Below are 22,756 nucleotides of genomic sequence, written 5' to 3'. Positions count from 1 at the left end.
CATTACAAACTTTCTGTAAAATACATCCATTATGTGTTAATAAAATGAAGACATTTTCATTTTGTCAATTTTTTTTGGAGCCTTCTAGAATTGTGGGTCTGTAAGAAGAAAAATTAGCTATACCAATTCTAAAGAATTCTAAAGAAAAATTAGCCCTACCAATTCTGCAAGAGAAAAAAAGCTAGAAATATTTTGAAAAAAAAAAAAAAATCAGTGGAAAAAGTGTAAAATTAATTTTAGAGAAAAAAACTGATGCATATTCTGACAATTCTGAATATACAGAGACAATTACATGAGAAAAATTCTTACCATGAAAAAATTAAAAGGAAGAAATTTTTAATTAATTATATAGCTATTCTGTTTTTGCTATGAATTGTTTTGTAAACTGTGCTTTACAGGCATTTATTACCTTGTTTATTTTTCAGATTCAAAATACTATATAATAAGTCGCCAAAATGGAAAGAAATGCCACTTTATAATATGACAGCAAAAGAAAATAAAAATATTTTATTTTAATGTTATTCCTTAAATGTAATTTAAATATATAACTATAATTTTAATTAAGTTTATCAATGTTATAATGTTTCAAAAAAAAAATCATCGAAAAATTCTCAGATCACCGAATTAAAAATTTTCTATAGAAATAAATCTTAAAATGGCCAAAATGTTGATAAGTCACCAAATTTACAGTTTTTAATAAAAGAATTCACATACCCAAAAGCAAAAAGTTGTTTAAATGCTCTTCAATAGAAAAAAAAATGAAATAATTTTGAAATGCTTAGGTTTTGACTCCTTGCTCACAAACTCCAGTATCCCACCCTTTACATTAGAAATAGGTACAAATTACAGTCAAAAGTCGTTAATTCGGACACCCATAATCCGTAATGATCTATAATCCGGACCTCAAAGCTACAAACTTTCTGCGCATGCGTCTCTTTGACGCATGCACGTAAGACCTTTACCGCTGCGAATTTGCGTAGGCGCGTGCGCAAAATACGTTTACGAATGCACGTTTAATGTATAACGGACGGGATAAGCTAAGCTAAAATTATCTAATTATCTATTTCAGTTAATGTTGCAGATTGCGTTAATCCTTAATCTTCGAATTGGATCCGGATTATTATTTTTTGCAGACTGTTAGAGCAATTTTATAAAAGTAAGCTTGAACTTTCGATTATGTCAAATAGAATTTCCAATATATATTTACTAATATGTAAAGGATATACAAAGCGAAAGTATCTTTCGGAGTCCATTAAACAAAAAGTGGAATTGCTGCAAAAAAATGGATAAAGGCATATCCTTTGTTTATCTAAACTTTAACGTTTGTTTATCTAAACTTTGTTTATCTTTAACGCCGCGGTGTGCAATGAATTGGAAGTTCATCTGTCAGCACTATCCTTATCTTAAGGGCAGATTTTTTATTTTATTTGGCTTATAATTGCTTACTCAATGTAGTATTTCATCTCGATGTACTCTGATATGATTTAAATCAAATGCCTCGTCATTATAATTCGCTTCCAATAGCAAAGAAAGTAACAGAGGTTATTGAAAACGAAAAAATTTCGATTGACAAATTAGTCCGTATTCTCGACACAGCAATTATAGGACTTGAACAACGGAACTTTGTAACTGAACAAGAAATTATATCTGTTTATAGAATTAAAGAGAATGTATTACCACATAAAAAAATGAAGCAACTTAAACAATTTACATTGAAAGAAATGTTTAATAAAGTAAACAAATAAATATTAAGCTTTTTCTTTTTGTAAATTTTGATACCCTTTAGATCATAATTGTTCTTTATTTCGTAAATTACGGTTTCATATTTTTAATTTTATAATTTCTGCATGCCATTTTACCAGATTTAAACTGATGATCTATAATCCGGAAAAATCGATAATCCGGAATCGCCGAAGTCCCGATGAGTTCGGATTAACGACTTTTGACTATATAACCCATGAACCCATTCAAAAGATAATCATATTTATCAGTGAAAAAGATAATCATGGAGAAATATTTTTGAAAATATTTCGCCATAATGATAATTCACACTCAAAACAGCAGTTGTAAGACAGAAATTTCAGATGATTAAAATTAAGGTCTTTCTGCCGATTTTGCGAAATTAAGGAATTTTAAGGACCAAAAATCGATTCCAAAAAACCTAAGGACTTTTAAGGACCGTACGAATCGTGTAATAAATATATATTAAATTCAATTCACATTAAGGAGCTAAATTTTTAGAGCTAATTTTTTAAAAACTACTCGTGCAATTTTTACAAAACTTGGCAGTTTGGCATAATTTGAGTGGTAGAATTGAAATATAAAAAAAAAGGCATGTCATTTCAGAAAACGTCTGATTTTGCATCAAAATACCTATATTAGAACAATGCTATATATAAATCTAATACATATCCTAAGTCGCGCTTTTGAGACATGAAAAACGCAAGTTGAATTCCGTCAATCGGCCCAGTAGAATGGGAGATACAGAACTATACCATTTATTTTATTTATTTATTTATTTTTGTATGTGTGTGTGTGCAGTATACATGTAGAAATATAATTTTTGTATGCTTATCTTTTCCTTATTTTTAAACCTATTATTTTTATATACCACACATAACCTGCACCCATAAATTTTAATATTATATTTTGTAATAAAAGTGTGCATTGTATGTTGGAATATTTGGTAATTCATTGTGCATTAATTATTCATGATCAAACAATACAAACATAATGAAAGAATTAGAAAGGGAAAAGTGCACACAAAATTAAGGAATACACAATCTATAAGCCACAAAATTCACTAATACACATAACCTTCAATCCTGAAGTAATGTAGAATATCAGAATTCTGTGTAATAATTCAGAATAAAGACATCTTAGATTTCAAAACTTCAAATAATGCCTAAATTACTAAATATTACAGTAATTAATTCTTTTTCTTAATCTTTGTGCTACACATCTCTTTTTGATATGTATTACATGTAAAATACCACTCTATGAATAGAAAACTTAAAATTCAAACAAGAATTTTAATTATTGAATGTAATTATTGAATGTAATTTAAAAAAAAAAAACAGAATGTGGCGGAACATGATCTCCCACCAATTTTAAATTAAGACGTGAAATTAGTGAAATAGCAACAAGCTTTAAGTAAATTATCACTTCTGGTTGATCATGTTGTAAATAAAATCGAGTTTGTTCATACACACTTTATGGTTCAATGTTAATTATAAACATTACTCATTTTTTATTATCTTATTTTCCCAAACAATGGACAATGATACCTAAACATGCCCATGCACAGATCCATTCTCATGCTTTGATTTAAAAATATCAATCAAACTTAGTACACTCTCTGGTCACATAGCTTCTTGGATTCACAGATGAATAACTTAATAACCACAAAATTTTTAAAAACATAATATCTTAGAATTCCTAATATATTAGCTGTATTTATTCAACATCACTTTCTTTGCACTTATGCCACATAAAATTCAACAACAGAATCTTTAAAATCAGCATATCATTAGAAAATCCAATACAGTGTTAATTGCTTCCATAACTATAAACATTTAGCATAATTCCAAGAGATAATTAAATTTATCTCTTGGAATTAAAATTTAAATTAAAATTACATTTAATGCTTATAAATACTATACCTTGTTCTCAATAACATATCTATTTTATATACTAAATTTGAGAAATTTTGGTTTATCTCATAATATAAATATATATATATAATATACTAAGTGTGCAGTCATGAATCCGGTTTTAACTTCTGGCTGTAGACATGGCTGGGTAGATAAGACAGGAATAAGATGCTGACAAAACTAATTTTAGAGAATCACCATCTTTATTTTTAAACAGATAAAAAACTATGTCTTCAGTAGACAAATTACTTTTCAATCACAGTTGAATACAAATAATTTTTATACGCGCAGATAAAAACAACATCATTTCAGGCAGGGAAGCATAAGCAGCACGGAGTTGTTAGCATAGCAGAAGTCAAGGAAAAAGGGAAGCGTAGTGCTTGGAACTCAGTATTTATACTTCATAGGTGCAGAGAGTATTCTAGGCTATGATTGAACAATATTAGTTTTAGTTACCTTTTTCAAGCAGTGTTATGAAATTTGAAATTATTTTGAATTTGGGTGAACAGATGAATTTAGGGAGAACAAATGAATAGAGATGAATTTTAACATCCTAAATTTGAACACCAAATTTCGAATGTTAATTTTGAGGTCATCGATTATTTTTTAAAACAGCCATTGCATTGTGTTATATCTTGCATACATATATAAACTTAAAACATCTAGAGTTAGAAGTGAATTGGAGTCAAAGCAAGGCAATTCCTCAATGATATTAATAATTGCAAATGTGCATTGTAGGTTTAACACAATATCTAAGCAAATAAAATTTAAAAATTCATAGTAGTACAAAGTTGAAAAATAAAAATGCAAAGGGGAAAAAAATATACAAGACAATAAAAATATAAAAATTAATCTGCTTTTATTGAAACTCCAATTCCGAATGCATCAAGGATATATATATATATATATATATATATATTATGTAAGCTTGTTCAGAGCCCCAAATAAAGTATCACTTTCGATTCATCAATTTTAGCCAATATCTAATATATTCCTTCCATTGTTATATTTTAAATAAAAAAATTGAAAAGTTTTGTATCATATTTTAATATAGTTTTTCAGATAGTTTTAATATAGTTTTTTTCCCAAAACAGGACCATAGCCACAGCTAATGCAGCAGCACCAAGAGCAGCAAAAATCAGGCATGGCAAAATTTGTAGAATTTAGAAGAGGCACTGGGCAGCAGAATTTAGTGGTGACAAAAATTTTTTAATTTAGGGAGTACTAGTCAGCATAATTCAGGACCTACATAGATTGCACTAGGTCGCAAAATGTGTACTGGTGGTCTTGCCTCCGCCCACATAACCAAATGCAAGGGCTGAAACTGTGATCTTTGCCAACATGATTATAATCTCAATCAACGTATTGTTATTAGCTACTACAATGTAAGTCCTTAGCCAGCAGGTGTTTGAAAGTGACATGCAGGAACTTCAGTTAATCTGAAGAAATATCAAATTTTGGGGCACCAACAGAGAGAATTTTCCCTTTGTTGAGTATTATATTCTTCCTATCTTCTGTACAGATGATAGGAGTTTTTTCCTTAATTATATATATATATATATATACACACACATAAGATAAAAAATATATAAATCAGCTTTATAATTCAATTTAACAATATGCTTTTAATCCCTCATTTCTAATTTTAGTATTTCCTCTCTGTATTCTAAAAATTGCAATAACTTTCCTGTACTGCATCATTTCTAGATTAGTCTATGTCACATGGCTTGTGTAGTACTGATAATGTAACTAATTTGGAACATAAGCTCAGAATTCTGTGAATTGAAACCTTTCTAACTTAAACCAAAACTTTTTTCTTAGCAGACTTCCACATTGGATAAATGCCCACTTCACTTCTACCTTCTGTGCTGCTTGATTGGTATTTCGCTATGTTTTTCTTCCTACTGCAATACTATTAAAAAATGTAAATCTTCTGGAAATAGGCATGATTAGAGTACCAAGTGAATTGTGGCCACTGCCAAGTTTCCTAGTCATTATAAATTTTACATTTTAAGATTCTATGCAATTAATTACTCCTCTTCAATATGAATCTACTACATTGCTGTGAATTCTACGTTCTATCCAAACAACCTTGCTATGTCTTTTTCTCTTTATTAGCTAGCAGTTTGGAGGTCCATATTTTGAACTTTTGTAATTCTAACGATATACAAACTTTATTTAAAATGTAAATAATAAACAATCCCTTATGTAACTTTAGTCTTCACTGCTAATAAGAAAGGAAATTCAAAAGTAATTTAAATTATTGACACAGACCAGTATCAAAGAACTTTGATTACTTCCTGATGCCACATTTTAATTTTTCTTATAAGAACAAAAAAAAACTTCAATGTTTTGTTACTTGCAGTAGCATAATATTACACAAATATTTTATTAGTAAAAATACTAATTTTAAACACATAATACATAAGAGATAATTGTGAACGAAAGAAATAATTTTGGTACTTGTCTTCTATAGAGGCCTTAGCAAGAATGTTGATTTGAAGTGTTTCTGCACTGGTGAGAAACAAATGGGTAACGATCTGCACATGTAAGAAAAACAAATGCTTACTATTACCAATCTGCACATGTACATTTTTTCTACTGTCACTTGTAAAATGTAATGGTTTTTTGTACAAATTTGCAGTCTATGTTTCTACAGATAGTGAAAATTTTTGCTTTTTAAATAACAGCAGTTTCTCTTTGTAAATACTTAATTATACTTACTGTTCTTAATCTAATATCAACTGAAAAAGTTGCTATATCCCCCCCAAGAAAAATTATTTTACCAAGTGAGAGCATGTGAGAAAATGGGCATAATATGCAATCACATATTTGAAAAGAAACCATTTGGGTATGCAATGTACAGGCACCAAGCCTGCCATGATAATATGTTTCAGGCATAATTAAAAGCAACTGCTGAACTATGGCCACCTGAAAGAATTCATCAAAAATTAATTTTATAGTGTTTATATTATGTTATTTTTTAAAAAAATTGATAACAAATTTATCAAGCAACATAATAAACAGAATTTTGCAAATGATTCAATTAAATACTACATAAATTACTAAATTATTAATTGCTAAAATAAATACAAATTTATATTATCTTTCTTCTATATGTATATATTAAATAACTTATGTTGTGTAGATACAGAAGAAACTACTGTTTACTGTAGTTAATTTTTTTCATGCATTGTTATACTACAAATTGCATTTTCACCAACACCATTTCTTCTCACCAAGACCACTTACAGAAAACAAGCACTGATATTTAACAATATCTTCAGAACAATTATCAAATTCATTTAGTGACACTGTCAGCCCTTTGTTATTAACTGCACCTTCTCGAAAAAACCCATGTTGAGCTGCACAGCATGAACAAAAATGGTCACCAAACATAATGAAAAACTGCAAGGTGTTGTTAAAACTTTTTAATACTAAACCACCATTGCCAGGCACATCCTTCTGATGCCTTTTCTGAGGTGGAATTAGTAATGGAAATTTATTTATTTTCATCTTCAAAACAATAACCAGATTTAGGGAGTGATATTTTGTTTTCAATATTTTTAGGACATTAACAAAATTTACCTTAAGAAAGCTTCAACAGTATAACATATTAGAGGTTTCTGATGAATAGGAATATACTGCTTTGGCGTATCAAGACCCATGCGCTCTCCAGTTCCTGCAGCAGGCAAAACTGCACAAACTTCAAATGTGATGGCATCTAAAAATCACACATATGAAATGCACATTTCAAGAAGTTGAAAGATTATATGTTATATTCAAATACTGTATAAGTAAATTTCATCAATATTAGTGGCAATTTATTAAAAAATTAGACAAAAGATCAGATTAAAAAATTACAATACAATCATCTAGATTGCTAAAGATCATTGGCACCAAATATGAAGTCAATATTTTTTTGCTTTCAAAGAAAGTGTTTCTAAATTCTGTTCAAACTGATGCTGATAGGTTAAATTTATGTTGCATAACCGAAAAACTAATTTTTTCAAAACCAATTTTTTGCCAAGAAAATTATTTAAAGATAAAGCAAGTTTCTGTTAAAATATATTTTTATACTATGAATTGATAATTATTAAAACCACAGAGAAATATTACTTATTTAATTCAAACTTAAAACTGGCTACATCATGATATGATCTCAAACATTCAAACATCATAAAATGCTGTCTCATCATATTTTAATCTTTAATAAATTAAATAAACTGAATAAACCATTCTTAACTGATGGAAATGCCTGAAAGGGATTGAAGACTATTCTTATCTTCTGAGAAACAAGCCTCAAGTTGTTGAAATAATAAAACAATAGCAAAAAAATTTGTTTTAAAGTAGAAAGTTATTTTCTCATTCTCTCTCATTACCAATAATAAAAATAACACTGCCCTTCTGATACTATACTTTTGGATATAGTACTCTCAAAAGAGAATAATTTTGAAACTGTCCTTCTGTTTTTCATTAAATTATTCATATGAAGTTCTAAAGTTTGATTTTAATATTAGTTTATTCAATATATGGACAAAAAAATCTGCAAAAAAAAAAAAAAAAAAAAAATTTTATAATTTGGAAAAGAAACTAAAAGTTAATTTGCTTACGCAAAATTACATAACATCATTCTACTCAAAATAAAATTACCACATAATATCAGAATTTGTAGTATCCATACAGATGCAACAAGCATAAAACATTTAAAAAAATTAATTACTCCCTCATAAAGAATGGAAGGACCTTTCTTCTTCTTCTTCTTCTCTCTCTCTCTTTTTTTTTTTTTTTTTTTTTTTTGTTTAAACAGGAAGCTTTTTTTTTTTTCACTTAAGTTTTCATTTTCTTTTTCCTATTTTTTTTCCTTAATATTTATTTATTTATTCCTTTTTTTTAAAGAAACAATGCTTTCAATTTAATGATCCAAGTTAATATCACTTACAAACACTAATATATAATATATAAAATTAACTAGAATATTTAACTTTATGCAAATATTTTCTTACATGCCACAAATTTCAGTTCTTTCTGATTATCTTTATTCCTGCCAAAAGTCGAGAAAAGTATTCATGAAGCAATACCATATGTTGCCAAGGCAGTTATGTGGTAACCCATGATTTTGTCAAAAAGTATTCATCTGACAACCCAGAAATGTTTGTAGCACTGATTTGTTTAATTAAGTATAAATGGGTTTGCATTTTTAAAATACAACCATCATTTTTCTGATTATTGCTTTTTTTCTGTACTGAGTATGGTCTCCTTGTAAATAATCATAATGGGATTAGCTGATGCAAAACAAAGCATTGCATTTCTGCATAAATATGGCATTTTGCTCTACGATAGAAAAAGCAAAAATTAACAATGTATAAAGCTGTGCTTCTTAAACTAACGAATTTTATAGAAATGCAATGTGAAAAATTGCAAGCAAAGTACTAGAATGTGGGTCGTAAATTGGTATGAAGATAGCCATATCTCATTTAGAACAGTTATTCACTTTATTTATTATTGGGGCTGATGCACAATGCTGAAGTTGTACTATTGCCTGATTTTTATTTATTTATTTTATTTATTTATTTTTGTAAAAACAGACCATTGTGTATATGGGAAGAAAAATAGCACAAAATAATGACAAATGAATTCCTAAAAAGAAAAAAAAAAAAAAAAAAAAGTACTTTATTATCAATGCTACAATTCTCATCATTTTGAAAATGGCTCCTGCCTTTGGAGAAAAATCAGTAGGCAAAAGCAAGTTTTCAAATGGTCTCCAAAGTCAGCTACGATTTCACAACTTTTAGGGGAGGATGTGGATAATCACAAAGTATCTAAATTTCCTTTATGATTATTTTATAAATTACAGTTTCCTTCTACTGACTACTTATATTCTTAGTTATATTTTATATGACATACACACACACATACATATATATATAAAAAAATTGCAAATTAAAGAAGTAATAATGGTTTCTATCTGATTAAATGTCAAAATATCCAGATGACCTCACTGAAATATTTTTTACACAAAGTATAATTTTAAATTCTTGATTATAATTGTATATTTATTGATATAATCACGTTATTGTGGATTCTTATCTATTCATCAGTTTATATATTGCTTTTTTAATTAAATTTCATTGCACACAACACCAAATTCAGCATAATGCAAAAATTAAGCATTTTTCTTTAAATTTCATTAATTTTTTAAAGTGGGGTTTTGCTTCTTTGAAATGTTTTGGTTTTAACATTTTTATATTCTTAGTTGCATTTATAAGACTATTTGAAATTTATTAATTATGAATTTCAATTAGTCTTTGTGAAATATTAGTTCTATATTTTCTATTTTATGTCATTAATGATAATTTTCCTGCATCTTAATGCGCAAAAATACCAGGCATGTTTATATTTTTGTTTTCAAGAGAATTGTTTTGTAATTATAGATATATGCATACAATTAAAAGTAAATTGGAGTCAAAGCAACGTTATTCCTCAACAATATTAATAATAGCAATCGTGTATAAGAGGTTTAACACAATCAAAATTAAAATAAAAATATATAGTAGTACAAACTCTAAAAATAAAAATGAAATGCAAAAGGGAACAAAATACAAGATAATAAAAATTAATCTCCTTTTACTGAAACTCCAATTCAGAACTCATCAGGGGAAAATGAAGTTTCATAAAAGTCGATTAATGTGTTTTGAATTTGCTTTTAATTTCAGCCTCTTATTATGATTCTTTTTGTATTTATATATATTCAAAAGTACATACAATACAAATGAAGTAATTTTTTTAAGACAATATTCAACTATATGCAACAGCTGGTGGTAATATTGAAAAATACAAACATTTAAATCTGATATAATATTCAACCTGGAGAAAGGCAATATAAAAAAAAAAAAATTTTTTTTTTTTTTATTTATTTAAGCAATAAACCATTGCGAAGGAATAAACTACTCCAGCAATGAGATCAATGGTGCATAAATGTTTAAAAAGTGCAAAAAATGATGCAAACAAAAAAGTAGTGCAAATAATAAAGAATAAAAATATAAAAAATTTATATCTCACCAACCCCATGACAAATGCAAATGGAACAACCTTGTTTCTGAACTGATAATGACCCAAATTTACTAAATATTAAAACTTAACAAACTTCAAAGCAGTTTGTATCGTTATCAATCCAAGGCTCATAGGCCATATTGACCAATTTACCACAAATCCAAAATCCATCAGTATTTCTATAACCAAATATATACAAACAACACATAAACAGTAAGTATAGTGAAAAGATATGAATTGAACCTATAACAATTTTAAAAGAAAATCTACATATATTATGTTCATATGTGTTGGAAGCACCGGGCACAGCTAACCTTAACATGTGATTCAAAGAAAAATAATGATATGAAATGAAACCGCTGAACCAAATAAAAAACATTTTCTCAACAATTAATCAACTTCTCAACCAGTTTCTTGGAACATAAGACTTTTCTTCACTTCAGAATGTTTTTTTTTTTTTTTCTTTTTTTCTTTTTTTTTAAAGCTTTTAATTCAGCAGTTTTATTTAATATTATTATTTTGCTTCCATTGTTAGGGTTATCTCAGCTACTGCTTCGAACATAAACAGATTTAATACATGCAACATTTCTTGATTGCTTTTAAGAATTTAATTTACATTTAATATTTGACACAACTGTTGTTTTAGACTATTTTGTTACAGGCTACAATTTTTATCTTGCTACCATGCTTACTATTTTATGTGCTGTCTGTATTTGTTTACAGAGTTAGTCTACAAGATATGTTCTGATTTAAATCAAATGAAAAGTTTTGTTACTGTTTTATGCAAATATCTGGATTTTAAGGGATTTTGGATTCGTGGAAAAATAGGGAAAATGTTCTTCTTATTCCAGCACAACAGGAGTTGAACTGTTAAAGGCAAAAATTGTTCTGTAAATCATTAAGTTTTAAATTTAGTAAATTTGTGTCATTATCAGTTCCAAAACAAGCTGTTCCATTTGCTTCTCTCAATACACCAACCTCCTGATTACGATGGACTAAGAAATGTAAATTCTTTATATTACTATTCTTTATTATTTCCAATGTCTTTATTGTTTGCACCCTATTTTGCAGTTTTTAAAAATTTATGCAGTATTGATCTCATTGCTGAACTAATTTATTTATTCACAGTAATTTGTTTGTTTAAGCACAAAAAAAAAAAAAAAAAAAAAAAAAAAAAAAATTATTTTTCATTTTTTTATTTTAGCTTGCTCCATGTTGACTATGTACTGGATTTTAGAGAGAGAAAAACCTATTTCTAGCATTTTAAACTTTTACTTCTTATTTAATACAATTCGAATAGTGTTTCCTTATACTACACATACAAAACAAACTTAATCAGATCCATTTAATTAGACAATACACCACAGCAAAGGGCAGTAACTGCTAATCATATAAAATAGCAGTTTGCAATTCTTGGAAAGTCTTTTAGCCATTTTACCTTCATAAGCTTTTCAGCCCTTTGCTTCACAAACAGTAAACTATTCTTCATAGAAAAAGGTCTTGCAAAGGATTCAATGATTTTACTTTGATACTTTTGAAAATATACAAAATCTTTTCTGAAATACAAAAATTTTTCACAGTTACAGTAAATCCTGTGACTGCATGCAGCTTAGAGTGTGTGTGTGTGGGGGGGGGGGAATCCTTTATTATCAAATTGCCACAGCTAAAGGTGTGATATGTAGCAATGTTATCCAGCTGGCTGTACATTACTCATTCTCTCTAAAGTTTTACACGTTTATTATCTGAATCTAAGGCTATTTTCACTTAGCAGTTTGACAGTAGCTTTTCTGTTAGGTTGCACACTATTAACACTACTCTAGTTTTAGTACCTTACTCTGAAGGGGATATACATTTGTGATACTTGGCCCTGGAATCCTTTGATGTTTAATAACTTTCCCTTAAAAAAGAAAAAAAAAAAAAAAAGGCAATAACTAGTTACATGCAGCTGATCTGGCAAGCAATGTAATGTACTGATTATCAAAGTATCTGTTAGCTCTGCGAAACCCCATAATACACCTCTGAGTAACCATCCCGTTTGTTTGAAATTATACAAGACAAAAGATTCATAAAAAAACAGAAACTGGCAATTTTTCTTAATGCACTATTCTGCTTTAAACCTCCAAATAGATGTAAGCATCATAAATTTTCCCATACTTTTTTGGTCATAAAAATGCTAATCTAATTCAAAATCAATATTAACATTCTTCAAAAGATTTCTTTTAAGCACAAACCAAAAAAATTACTTTTTTATACACATATTTTTTAGAAAACTAATATTTAAAAAAAATCTGAAAGTATTCAGATTTTAAAAATAGCCCAAAAAGTCACTTATAAAGTTTAATATGGTTTATCATTAGATTATTCACAGAGGTGGCCCATGTGGGATAAAAAAAACATTTTATATTTTGCACATTCACCTATTTGATGAATGTGCATTTAGATGAGCATGGGAGAGTTATATATTTTTTACACATTTAAAAAATGAAAAATATGTAATTCAATAAAAATACCGTATTTATGCGAATCTAATGCGCATCCCCATTTTAAAACGTTAAATAATAAAAAAATTGTTTGTCGGCGAATGTAATGCGCATCAATGGTATGAGGAATTTATTGAATCTTATTTTATACAACAATAGATTTGTATATAAACTATCAATCAATGGTATGATAATTTTATTTAAATTTAGATACCATATTTTATACAACAATAGATTTATACATAAAGTAGCAGAACATAGAATTAACCTATTAGTGGGCTATTGTTATGTGAAACAATCATTGTTAATTACCACTACCGTATATGGTACATATCGTAAAGTATGAACATGAAATAAATCGTAACATTTCTATCTAGCTAACAGTTTCTACAATCAGTGATTAATAGTAAACGTCTTTATTCACTATTTTGATGATAACATTTTTAGTCCCCTTCTCCGTAATGGTGTAGTTACGAGGCATATCAAACCAAATTGGCGTCTCGTCAGCGATGTCAATTTGCCCCATTGAAAAATTCTTTTCCTTCTGAAGTGTGATGACATACTGCTAAAATGTTAGTAGTTTTCCCTCAAAATCTGCAGGAAGCTTTTGGCATATTGTTGTACGGCGTCTTAGAGCCCATCCGCTTCATAAACCGATCCACGGCTAGCTTTAAACTCTGGTTTCGGTATTCCAAGAACTTCAGCCTCCTCTTTTGCTTTATTTCTTATAGTGTCGCTAGTCACAAGTTGTCCATTCTTCCTCCTTTCACGTACAAATTCCAAAACCTTTTCTTCAATTTTAGGGTGTCTTCCTTTGCGAGGGACAGCGAATTTCTTTCTACTAGTTTTAGTTGCAAACAGTGCCAATTTCTGTTGCTGCAACAAGCGAACATTGCTCTCAGCTACGTTTAACTCTCTCCCAGCCTTTCTATTGCCATTTCTTTCAGGATAAAGAATTACTTTATGTTTGAAAGTAGCGTCATATGACATTCTTCTCTGCTTGCCCTCCATTCAAGACTACGTACTCTACAGTTTGTATCCTCTGTGCAATAATGTGTCAACCATAAATGTAACGGTAAATGTAGTCGAGAAATACAGTAATCCATTGTTACGATTTAAATTCGGTTGACGACATCGGCAAACTTTGCACTCGAATCTAATGCGCCATCGAATCTAATGCGCACCCCAATTTTGAGTACTACATTTGGCCAAAAACGATGCACATTAGATTCGCATAAATACGGTATTTAATATTTTTAATCAGATATATCATGAATTAAATGCATTTATATTTAAATAAATCAAATTTAAAAATAAAAGATAATATTTTTAAAAACTGCATCCATTGTTTTTAAACAGTTTTGTTTGCTAATTAATAAGACAGGATTAAATATAAAAGAATAACACCTCCCCCCCCCAAATGGCAAGAAACTCGAATGAAAAGTGAAAAAATGTAAAATTGCGTTTCAAGACCAATAGCAATTTTGGGGTAATAATTAAATTACTATTTATCAACCCATTTTAGTAATTACTTTTATACATAACAATATATAACTGAATAGCTCATAACCCTGAGTATATAAGCACTGTTAAACCACTGATTAAAAGTGAATTGATCAGTCATAAAAATCAAGACATTAATCTTCTGTTCAGATTGACTCTTTCTAAATACAAGATTAATTTAGTTTCATTATTACTAATTATGCTTATTATCCCACTATTTACAGAGTTTTCTTTTTTATTTGAATATTACCTTAATTTATGAATTTTAAGATACCAAACGAATTTTTCTCCAGACTGAACTGGCTGAAAATACAAGCATATTGTTAAAAGTATTAATTTTTTTAAAAGTACCTTTCTGTTAATTATAACATGTATTATCTCTCTGTTCTGTATTTTCTATCTTGCCTCTCACATTAAATGTAATGTTCAGTTAAGCATGAATGTTACCCCGCAGTTTTACTCAGTAAATTGGAAAGTTAATCATGATTTAGAATTATGCACACTTATAATTTATATGTTGTTTTTCTTTATATTAACCAAATACTCACTTAAAATATTAATATTTATATTTCATAATTCAAACTCAACATATAATGAAAAAACATATAACAAACATCTCTATATCATAAAAATTATTTAAAACAAAATCTAACATAATTTTCCCTTTTCTTAAATATATACTCAAAACATACCAGAATTTCTTGGTCGAAACTTTTTAGAAATTGGTGTTCTCTGAATATCAGCTTCATGCCCAAAATGAGTTTTCCAAAACACAATTTTCACTTTTCCATCCGACAATGACCGAGAAACTTCCATAATCGAAGGACATGTTGTTCCAATCTTATTTGATCCTATTTTTTTTAACTTCCTATGTCCTTTAGATTCTGATCTAAATACTCCAGAACGATGGCAAATGTAATGACTTTTGGCTTCTCCCTTTCGAAGCATTTTCTCTGATATTCTACGAATATATGCATAACCAGATGTCATTTCTAGTCTTTTCTTCCAGGTTTCGAAAGCTGCAAAAAGATACTCAGTTAGTAATTAATTTCACAACATTTAAATAAAGAAAAATTTTAAATTCAGGCTTACAGTATTAAACAAAATGTATATGAAACTAAACTCGGTGGCGCAACAGCCTTAGTACGCTACAGTCTGCAGTGCCCTTTTCTGCTTTCTTGACCTTTGGGTGCCAGAGTGCATCAGCATATGCCCTGGACAAGTGGTCAGCTTGTTGCAGGACCCCCAATTTTTAGTCCCCAAGTGAACTTGGTGCTCATTTTATCAACCCACTTAAGGGATGAAAGGCTGAGACAACCTTGCCCAGCTGGGGGGGGGGTCGAACTCCGAACCTGTGATGCAGCTGCGCAATGCGCTAGCCACTTTGCCACCAAGCAGTCGTATATAAAACTGTGCAGGGGGAAAAAAAAAAGATTCTACAATACTGCCTATTTTATTTTACATCTGTTTCTCTTTTACAGCAAGCAATGCATGAAGAGATATGGAAATTATAGTTGGAATTTTTTTCACAGTTTTACAAATCATCATTCAGTTTATCCTGCAAAAATGAATTTGGCATCTTAAGCACTATAAACACATCTCTCTCTTTCAGAGAACCAACCTGCTTTGAACCATCTACCAAATTAACCAATAAAAGGAGTACATGTAATTTTTTCCTCCCTTCTGCATAGGAAATTTCAGATGATAGTTTACATTTCGACGAATCACTGTCAGAATCCAAATTCCATCTCTGTGGTTATTAACAATAGAGTAACAGTTTTCCTTTATATGAAAGAAAAAAAAATGCTTTTGATGCAATGAAAAGTAATGAATTCAAATGGTAACCTGAATATCTGCCAAGATTACCACATTAAATACATATTTGGTGACATATCACCAAATTAGCAAAATTTTAGCCCAGTTATCCAAAAAAAATGGAAACTCACAAAAAAATGAATTTTATGTGCAAGATCAAAATATTAGAACAGTTTCTGTAAAAAATATAAAAACTCATAAAAGCTTGTAGGGTTTATATTCATTTTAACTAACATATATTTTAAGTTTAAACTATCTTTCCTGTCAAGCCTTACTTCCCCTGGAATTGCCAATGCCAGAGTATGTAAATTTTAGTAGAATGCGCAAGGATTCAAATTGTCAGCGGAAGTAATCTGAGTTAAATAGAAGGGAAATGAGTTCGAAAGTGTGCTTTCTTGCTTCACGAGCGTGGAGGTGGCTAGTTAGAAATTGAAGAACCACGCATTTCGGCCTGTGTGTTTGCCTCAGTAGATAGTTAAATCTTTCAACGTAATATTCAGAAGTTTGCTGAATTGTCAGTGGTATCTTAGAACGTGGTTAGGTTAGTTACGTTTAGAGAGCCTCGTAGTTAGTCACTTGTTATTATTCTTTTTTGAGTTTCTTATTTTTATTTTACCGCCGGCTCGGCGTAGTTTGTGAGCGTCAAGAGCACGCATCTGTAATTTCTAAAGTTGAATAAAAAGGGATTTAAACCCTTCTCAAGACTTTGTATACTTTCCAGTTCATAGCAGTCACCACTATTGTTGCGTGCAGATTGGAAGCACGCAACATTACAAGCTGGCAGATATCTAAGGATAATAAACACTATGGAATAAGTCACATTCTGCATCATATAATTACAAGCCTTACAAAACCACATCCAGGCACTTGAGACCTGGCTAACTAGATGGAAGGTGGTATTCAATGTAGACAAACCTGCTGCCATTCTCTTCACAAAGAAAAGGAAGATTGTTGATTTCCATATGATTCCTCCCTGCCCTGGGCTAGTCAGCTACCTATCTCAGGGTAATAAAAATCTCACAAGGTTCCCTCATATGCAATCTATTATCCAGAAATTCTGGATCCGTGAAGCTAAACTTTTCCCCTTAACTGCCCGAAGCATCATTTTATCTCTAGCCAACAAGTTACAAATTTACAAAACCATATGACATCCCATGCTCAGTTATGCCTGCCTGTTTGAGCGTACTCCTGCAAAACAAACTGGAAGCAACTTTCAACTGTGCAAAATTGCATCCTAAGACAGATCGCCTGCTACCTATGGTTTGTCAGTAATAACGTAATCCATGAAGAACTAGGTATGGTCAAAAGTCGTTAATCCGGACTCGTCGGGACTTCGGCGATTTCGGATTATCGATTTTTCCGGAATATAGATCATCAGTTTAAATCTGGTAAGATGGCATGCAGAAATTATAAAATTAAAAATATGAAAATGTAATTTATGAAATAAAAAACACTTATGATCTGATGGGTATCAAAATTTACAAAAAAAAAAGCTTATTATTTATTTGTTTACTTTATTAAACATTTCTTTCAATGTAAGTTGTTTCGTTTTTTATGTGATAATACATTCTCTTTAATTCTATAAACAGACATAATTTCTTGTTCAGTTACAAAGTTCTGCTGTTCAAGTCCTATAATTGCTGTGTCAAGAATACAGACTAATTTGTCAACCGAAATTTTTTCATTTTCAATAACCTCTGTCACTTTCTTCGCTATCGGAAGCGAATTATAATGACGAGGCATTTGATTTAAATCATATCAAAGACAAAATACATCGAGTTGAAATACTACATTTAGCAAGGAATTATAAGCCAAATAAAATAAAAACATCTGCCCTGAAGATAAGGATAGTGCTGACAGATCATTTTCCAATTCATTGCGCACCGCGGCATTAAAGATAAACAAACGTTAAATTTTAGATAAACAAAAGGTATGCCTTTATCCATTTTAGCAATTCCACTTTTTGTTTAATGGACTTCAAAACATACTTTCGCTTTGTAGATCCTTTACATATTAGTAAATACATATCAGAAATTCTATTTGACATAATCAAAAGTTCAAGCTTACTTTTATAAAATTGCTCTAACAGTCTGCAAAAAATAATAAGCAGAATCCAATTCAAAGATTAAGGAACAACGCAATCTGCAACATTAACTGAATTAGATAATTTTAGCTTAGCTTATACCGTCCGTTATACATTAAACGCGCATTCGTTAACGTATTTTGCACACACGCGTATTCGCAGCCGTAAAGGTCTCACGCGCATGCGTCAACGCGACGCATGAGCAGAAAGTTTGTAGCTTTGAGGTCCGGATTATAGATCATTCCAAATTATGGGTGTCCGAATTAACGACTTTTGACTGTATAGCAGTATTTAATGCCTACTTCCACCACCTGGCACACAATTTCCATTTGATTCTTAGGAATTCAAAGAACAGCGTCATTCTTATCTTAATTATGATTACAGTTCTCGTCACTATGTGAAATGGCTAATGGCCAATGTCACCGCGCGCTATGAACTGGAAGTTGATCTGTCAGCACTATCGTTATCTTTAGGGCAGATGTTTTTATTTTATTCGGCTTATAATTCCTTATTAAATGTAGTATTTAATCTCGATGTACTCTGTCTTTGATATGATTTAAATCAAATTTCTCATCATTATAAATATCACGAATACAAATCAAATAGTTTTCTGGTTGCAATTTTGTAATTCCGGCTATGCGTAGGGTATGCTTTACGCATACGCGCGTTTAAAGAAATGTTTAATAAAGTAAACAAATAAATATTAAGCTTCATTTTTTGTAAATTTTGATACCCTTTAGATCATAATTGCTCATTATTTTATAAATTACGCTTTCATATTTTTAATTTTATAATTTCTGCGTGCCATCTTACCAGATTTAAACTTATGATCTATAATCCGGAAAAATCGATAATTCGGAATCGTCGAAGTCCCGACGAGTCCGGATTAAAGACTTTTGACTGTAATCAGTTTTGATGAAGGTTGGACCTCGAGTCCAAACCCTCTGGTGCTAACACAATTTCTACCTGCAGAACCCACCAATCCATGTATGCTCAAAGACACATGCGTGAACTTTTTTTTTTTTTTCTTTTTTCCTTTTTTATCAACTCATAAGGCCAGAAGTAGTAACCATTGCATGTGTGAACTGACGACTACTGCATGCAATGAAATGTAAACCAAAACTCATGTCAATTCTACCTTCCTTATAGAAGAAATGTTCAAAAGTTTCAATTCTGCATGTTTTTGCAGAAAAGTGTAATGTGACCAAAACTATTGCAGTCTAAAAGCCTATTTTATATGGATCTAACCATGCTTCTCTTTCATACAGATCTCTTGAACAATTGATAATGGGTCAAGGGTTTCTGTTTAAATATTTTCTTAAATGGAAACCCTTGACCTAGTAGAGACCTGTTCAAGAACTATATGGAAGAAAAACATCTCAATAAAAAATTTTAAATTAATAAAAAAACTAACCTTAGATGAGCATAAATTGTTAATAAAACACAAAAATTTATTAGTATTTATCTTTTAGTTTTATTCAAAATTCATGCCAACCTAAGATTTGTCTATTGCCTAAATTTACATGTTTGAAAGATATTTAGTTGCACATTCCTTTGAAATATACCCTGTACATTATTTCTTTTAAATATGATGCATATAGAAAAAATATTACTTAAATTAACTAGTTGCAGACAGTTTACACATATATGTGACGAATCATCCATACAGTTACATTAAGTGGAATATTTTTCTCACCCACAAAGGATTAATATTGCATACTTACTTTCATAATCTGGAAAATCATGATCTTCTTTTTCCAAAGTACAAGTATGGAAAGACTCCAAATGAGTACGTAATTCTTTATAAGTGCGAAATTTTTCTTCGCATTGGAGTGGACAACTTATTTTCCCTTGAAGCTGTGGAGTAATGTTATGTTTTTTTCGCATATGCTGATAGAGATTTTTATTGAAAGTAAAAGTCTTTGCACACACAGAACACTGAGACATGGTCCTTGAAATCTCTGTATTAAATCCACATCCTAAATTAAAAAACATATCCACAGATTATTTTGCAATAAAATATAATTAATTGAATATAAGGAAACACAAAATCACAAAAAGTAAGCATAATTATTAAGCTGAACACATAAATAGTAAGTTGTTAACAACCTCTAGCTATTATTAACTAATTACTATTTGACATTTTATATTATTAAATTTTACTCTCTTTTTGAAAAGATCTCCATCTTATTATTAACTAATTACTATGGGACACTTTGTTATTCCATCACTAAATTTCGCCCTCTTTTTGAAAAAAATCAAGGACATTTCTGATTATTTAAAAAATTTTCTATGTTTTTTTAATTGCTTAAATAAACCTTTCCTTTTTATCAATTTTAAATTAATAAATGCTTTAAATGTTCTTCTTAAACTATAAGGTAGGTAGGTGCATTAACATATTAACTGGTGAAGAATTTCTATTTTTTATCAAATTAAATTATTATAAATAGAGTTCACAGCAAAAATTTTATATGGCGAAGATTCAGTTTTATTGTTTAAGTAACCAATATGAACTTTACAACTATTTTATTTACAGAAAGCACTGCTTTATTAAAGCTATCACTGTATAAGTGATAATATATATTTGAAATTTTTCCATAGCAGACTGGACAGTTAAATTTGCCTAATTTGATGATCAACCATGACCACTTACTATACTGAAGTTACTTACAACTTAATGTTTTTTATAAATCTAGTAATGAAAATTTTACAGTAGTTTTAGGAATTAATCATAATAAGAAAATATACCACTATTTTCACTTGTAGTTAAATTCCATAGCACTTAAAAAAAAAAATTTAAACATATGTTTTAAAACGAAATTATTAAGGAAAAACGTGAATGTTTATTTCTGAAGAGCAATAAATGTAAAAATATTACTTATGTCTATCAATGATTCCACTTGAAGTGACTACAGTCAAAAGTCTTTAATCCGGACTCGTCGGGACTTCAGCGATTCTGGATTATCGGCTTTTCCGGATTATAGATCATCAGTTTAAATCTGGTAAGATGGCATGTAGAAATTATAAAATCAAAAATATGAAACCGTAATTTATGAAATAAAGAGCAATTATGATCTAAAGGGTATCAAAATTTACAAAAAAAAAAAGCTTTATATTTATTTCTTTACTTTATTAAACATTTCTTTCAGTGCGCACATGCTTAAAGCATACATTACGCATAGTCGAAATTAGAAAATTGCAACCAGAAAACTATTTGATGTGTATTCGTGATATTTATAATGACGAGGAATTTGATATCATATCAGAGTACATCGAGATGAAATACAGTCAAAAGTCGTTAATTCGGACACCCTTAATCCGGACCTCAAAGCTACAAACTTTCTGCGCATGCGTCGCGTTCACGCATGCGCAGAGGCGTTTACGAGAGCGCGTAAGACACTTACGGCTGCGAATATGTTTGTGCGCATGCGCGTTTAAATTGTGACGGAGTTATACGCTAAGCTAAAGTTATCTAATTCAGTTAATGTTGCCGATTGCGTTGTTCCTTAATCTTCGAATTGGATCCGGCTTATTATTTTTTGCAGAATGTTAGAGCAATTTTATAAAAGTAAGCTTGAACTTTCGATTATGTCAAATAGAATTTCCGATATATATTTACTACAAAGCGAAAGTATGTTTTGAAATCTGAAATCTGTTTATCAATTTCACGCTGCTCTGCGGCAGAGGGGGGGGGCAGAAACGTCATTATTAGATTATGATAGATTAGAAAGATTATGTCAAATAGAATTTCCGATATATATTTACTAATATGTAATTTGTATCTACAAAGCGAAAGTATGTTTTTAAATCCGAAATCTGTTTATCAATTTCACGCTGCTCTGCGGCAGAGGGGGGGGGCAGAAACGTCATTATTAGATTATGATAGATTAGAAAGATTATGTCAAATAGAATTTCCGATATATATTTACTAATATGTAATTTGTATCTACAAAGCGAAAGTATGTTTTGAAATCCGAAATCTGTTTATCAATTTCACGCGGCGGATTGGAAGTTGATCTGTCAGCACTATCCTTATCTTCAGGGCAGATGTTTTTATTTTATTTGGTTTATAATTCCATACTAAGTGTAGTATTTCATTCTGTCTTTGATATGATTTAAATCAAGTTCCTCGTCATTATAATTCGCTTCTGATAGTGAAGAAAGTGACC

General features: G+C 29.8%; 1 protein-coding gene across 7 annotated transcripts in view; it reads right to left on the bottom strand.

Annotated features, from left to right (window-relative positions):
- Nucleotides 1-22,756, bottom strand: part of LOC118188041 (D-ribitol-5-phosphate cytidylyltransferase-like) — a 75,786-nt gene that overhangs the window by 34,657 nt on the left and 18,373 nt on the right. For 5 of the 7 annotated variants that reach the window (XM_035358385.2, XM_085822680.1, XM_085822678.1 and 2 more), the window contains 3 exons: nt 20,312-20,566; nt 15,382-15,708; nt 7,242-7,377 (listed from right to left, as the gene is read on the bottom strand). In XM_035358385.2, coding sequence (XP_035214276.1) covers nt 7,242-7,377; nt 15,382-15,708; nt 20,312-20,534 — 686 coding nt within the window. In that variant the 5' untranslated portion in view covers nt 20,535-20,566. Of the gene's footprint in view, nt 1-7,241; nt 7,378-15,381; nt 15,709-20,311; nt 20,567-21,465; nt 21,587-22,756 lie in introns of all 7 variants that reach the window. The other 2 variants (XM_035358383.2, XM_085822679.1) reach the window with 1 other exon arrangement.

Source organism: Stegodyphus dumicola, chromosome 8, assembly GCF_044657685.1.
Source record: "Stegodyphus dumicola isolate Sdum_Otavi_A_Nest chromosome 8, ASM4465768v1".
Classification (NCBI taxonomy): domain Eukaryota; kingdom Metazoa; phylum Arthropoda; class Arachnida; order Araneae; family Eresidae; genus Stegodyphus; species Stegodyphus dumicola.
The sequence above is the reverse complement of the archived record's forward strand: the minus strand, read 5'-3'. Positions and strand labels throughout refer to the sequence as shown.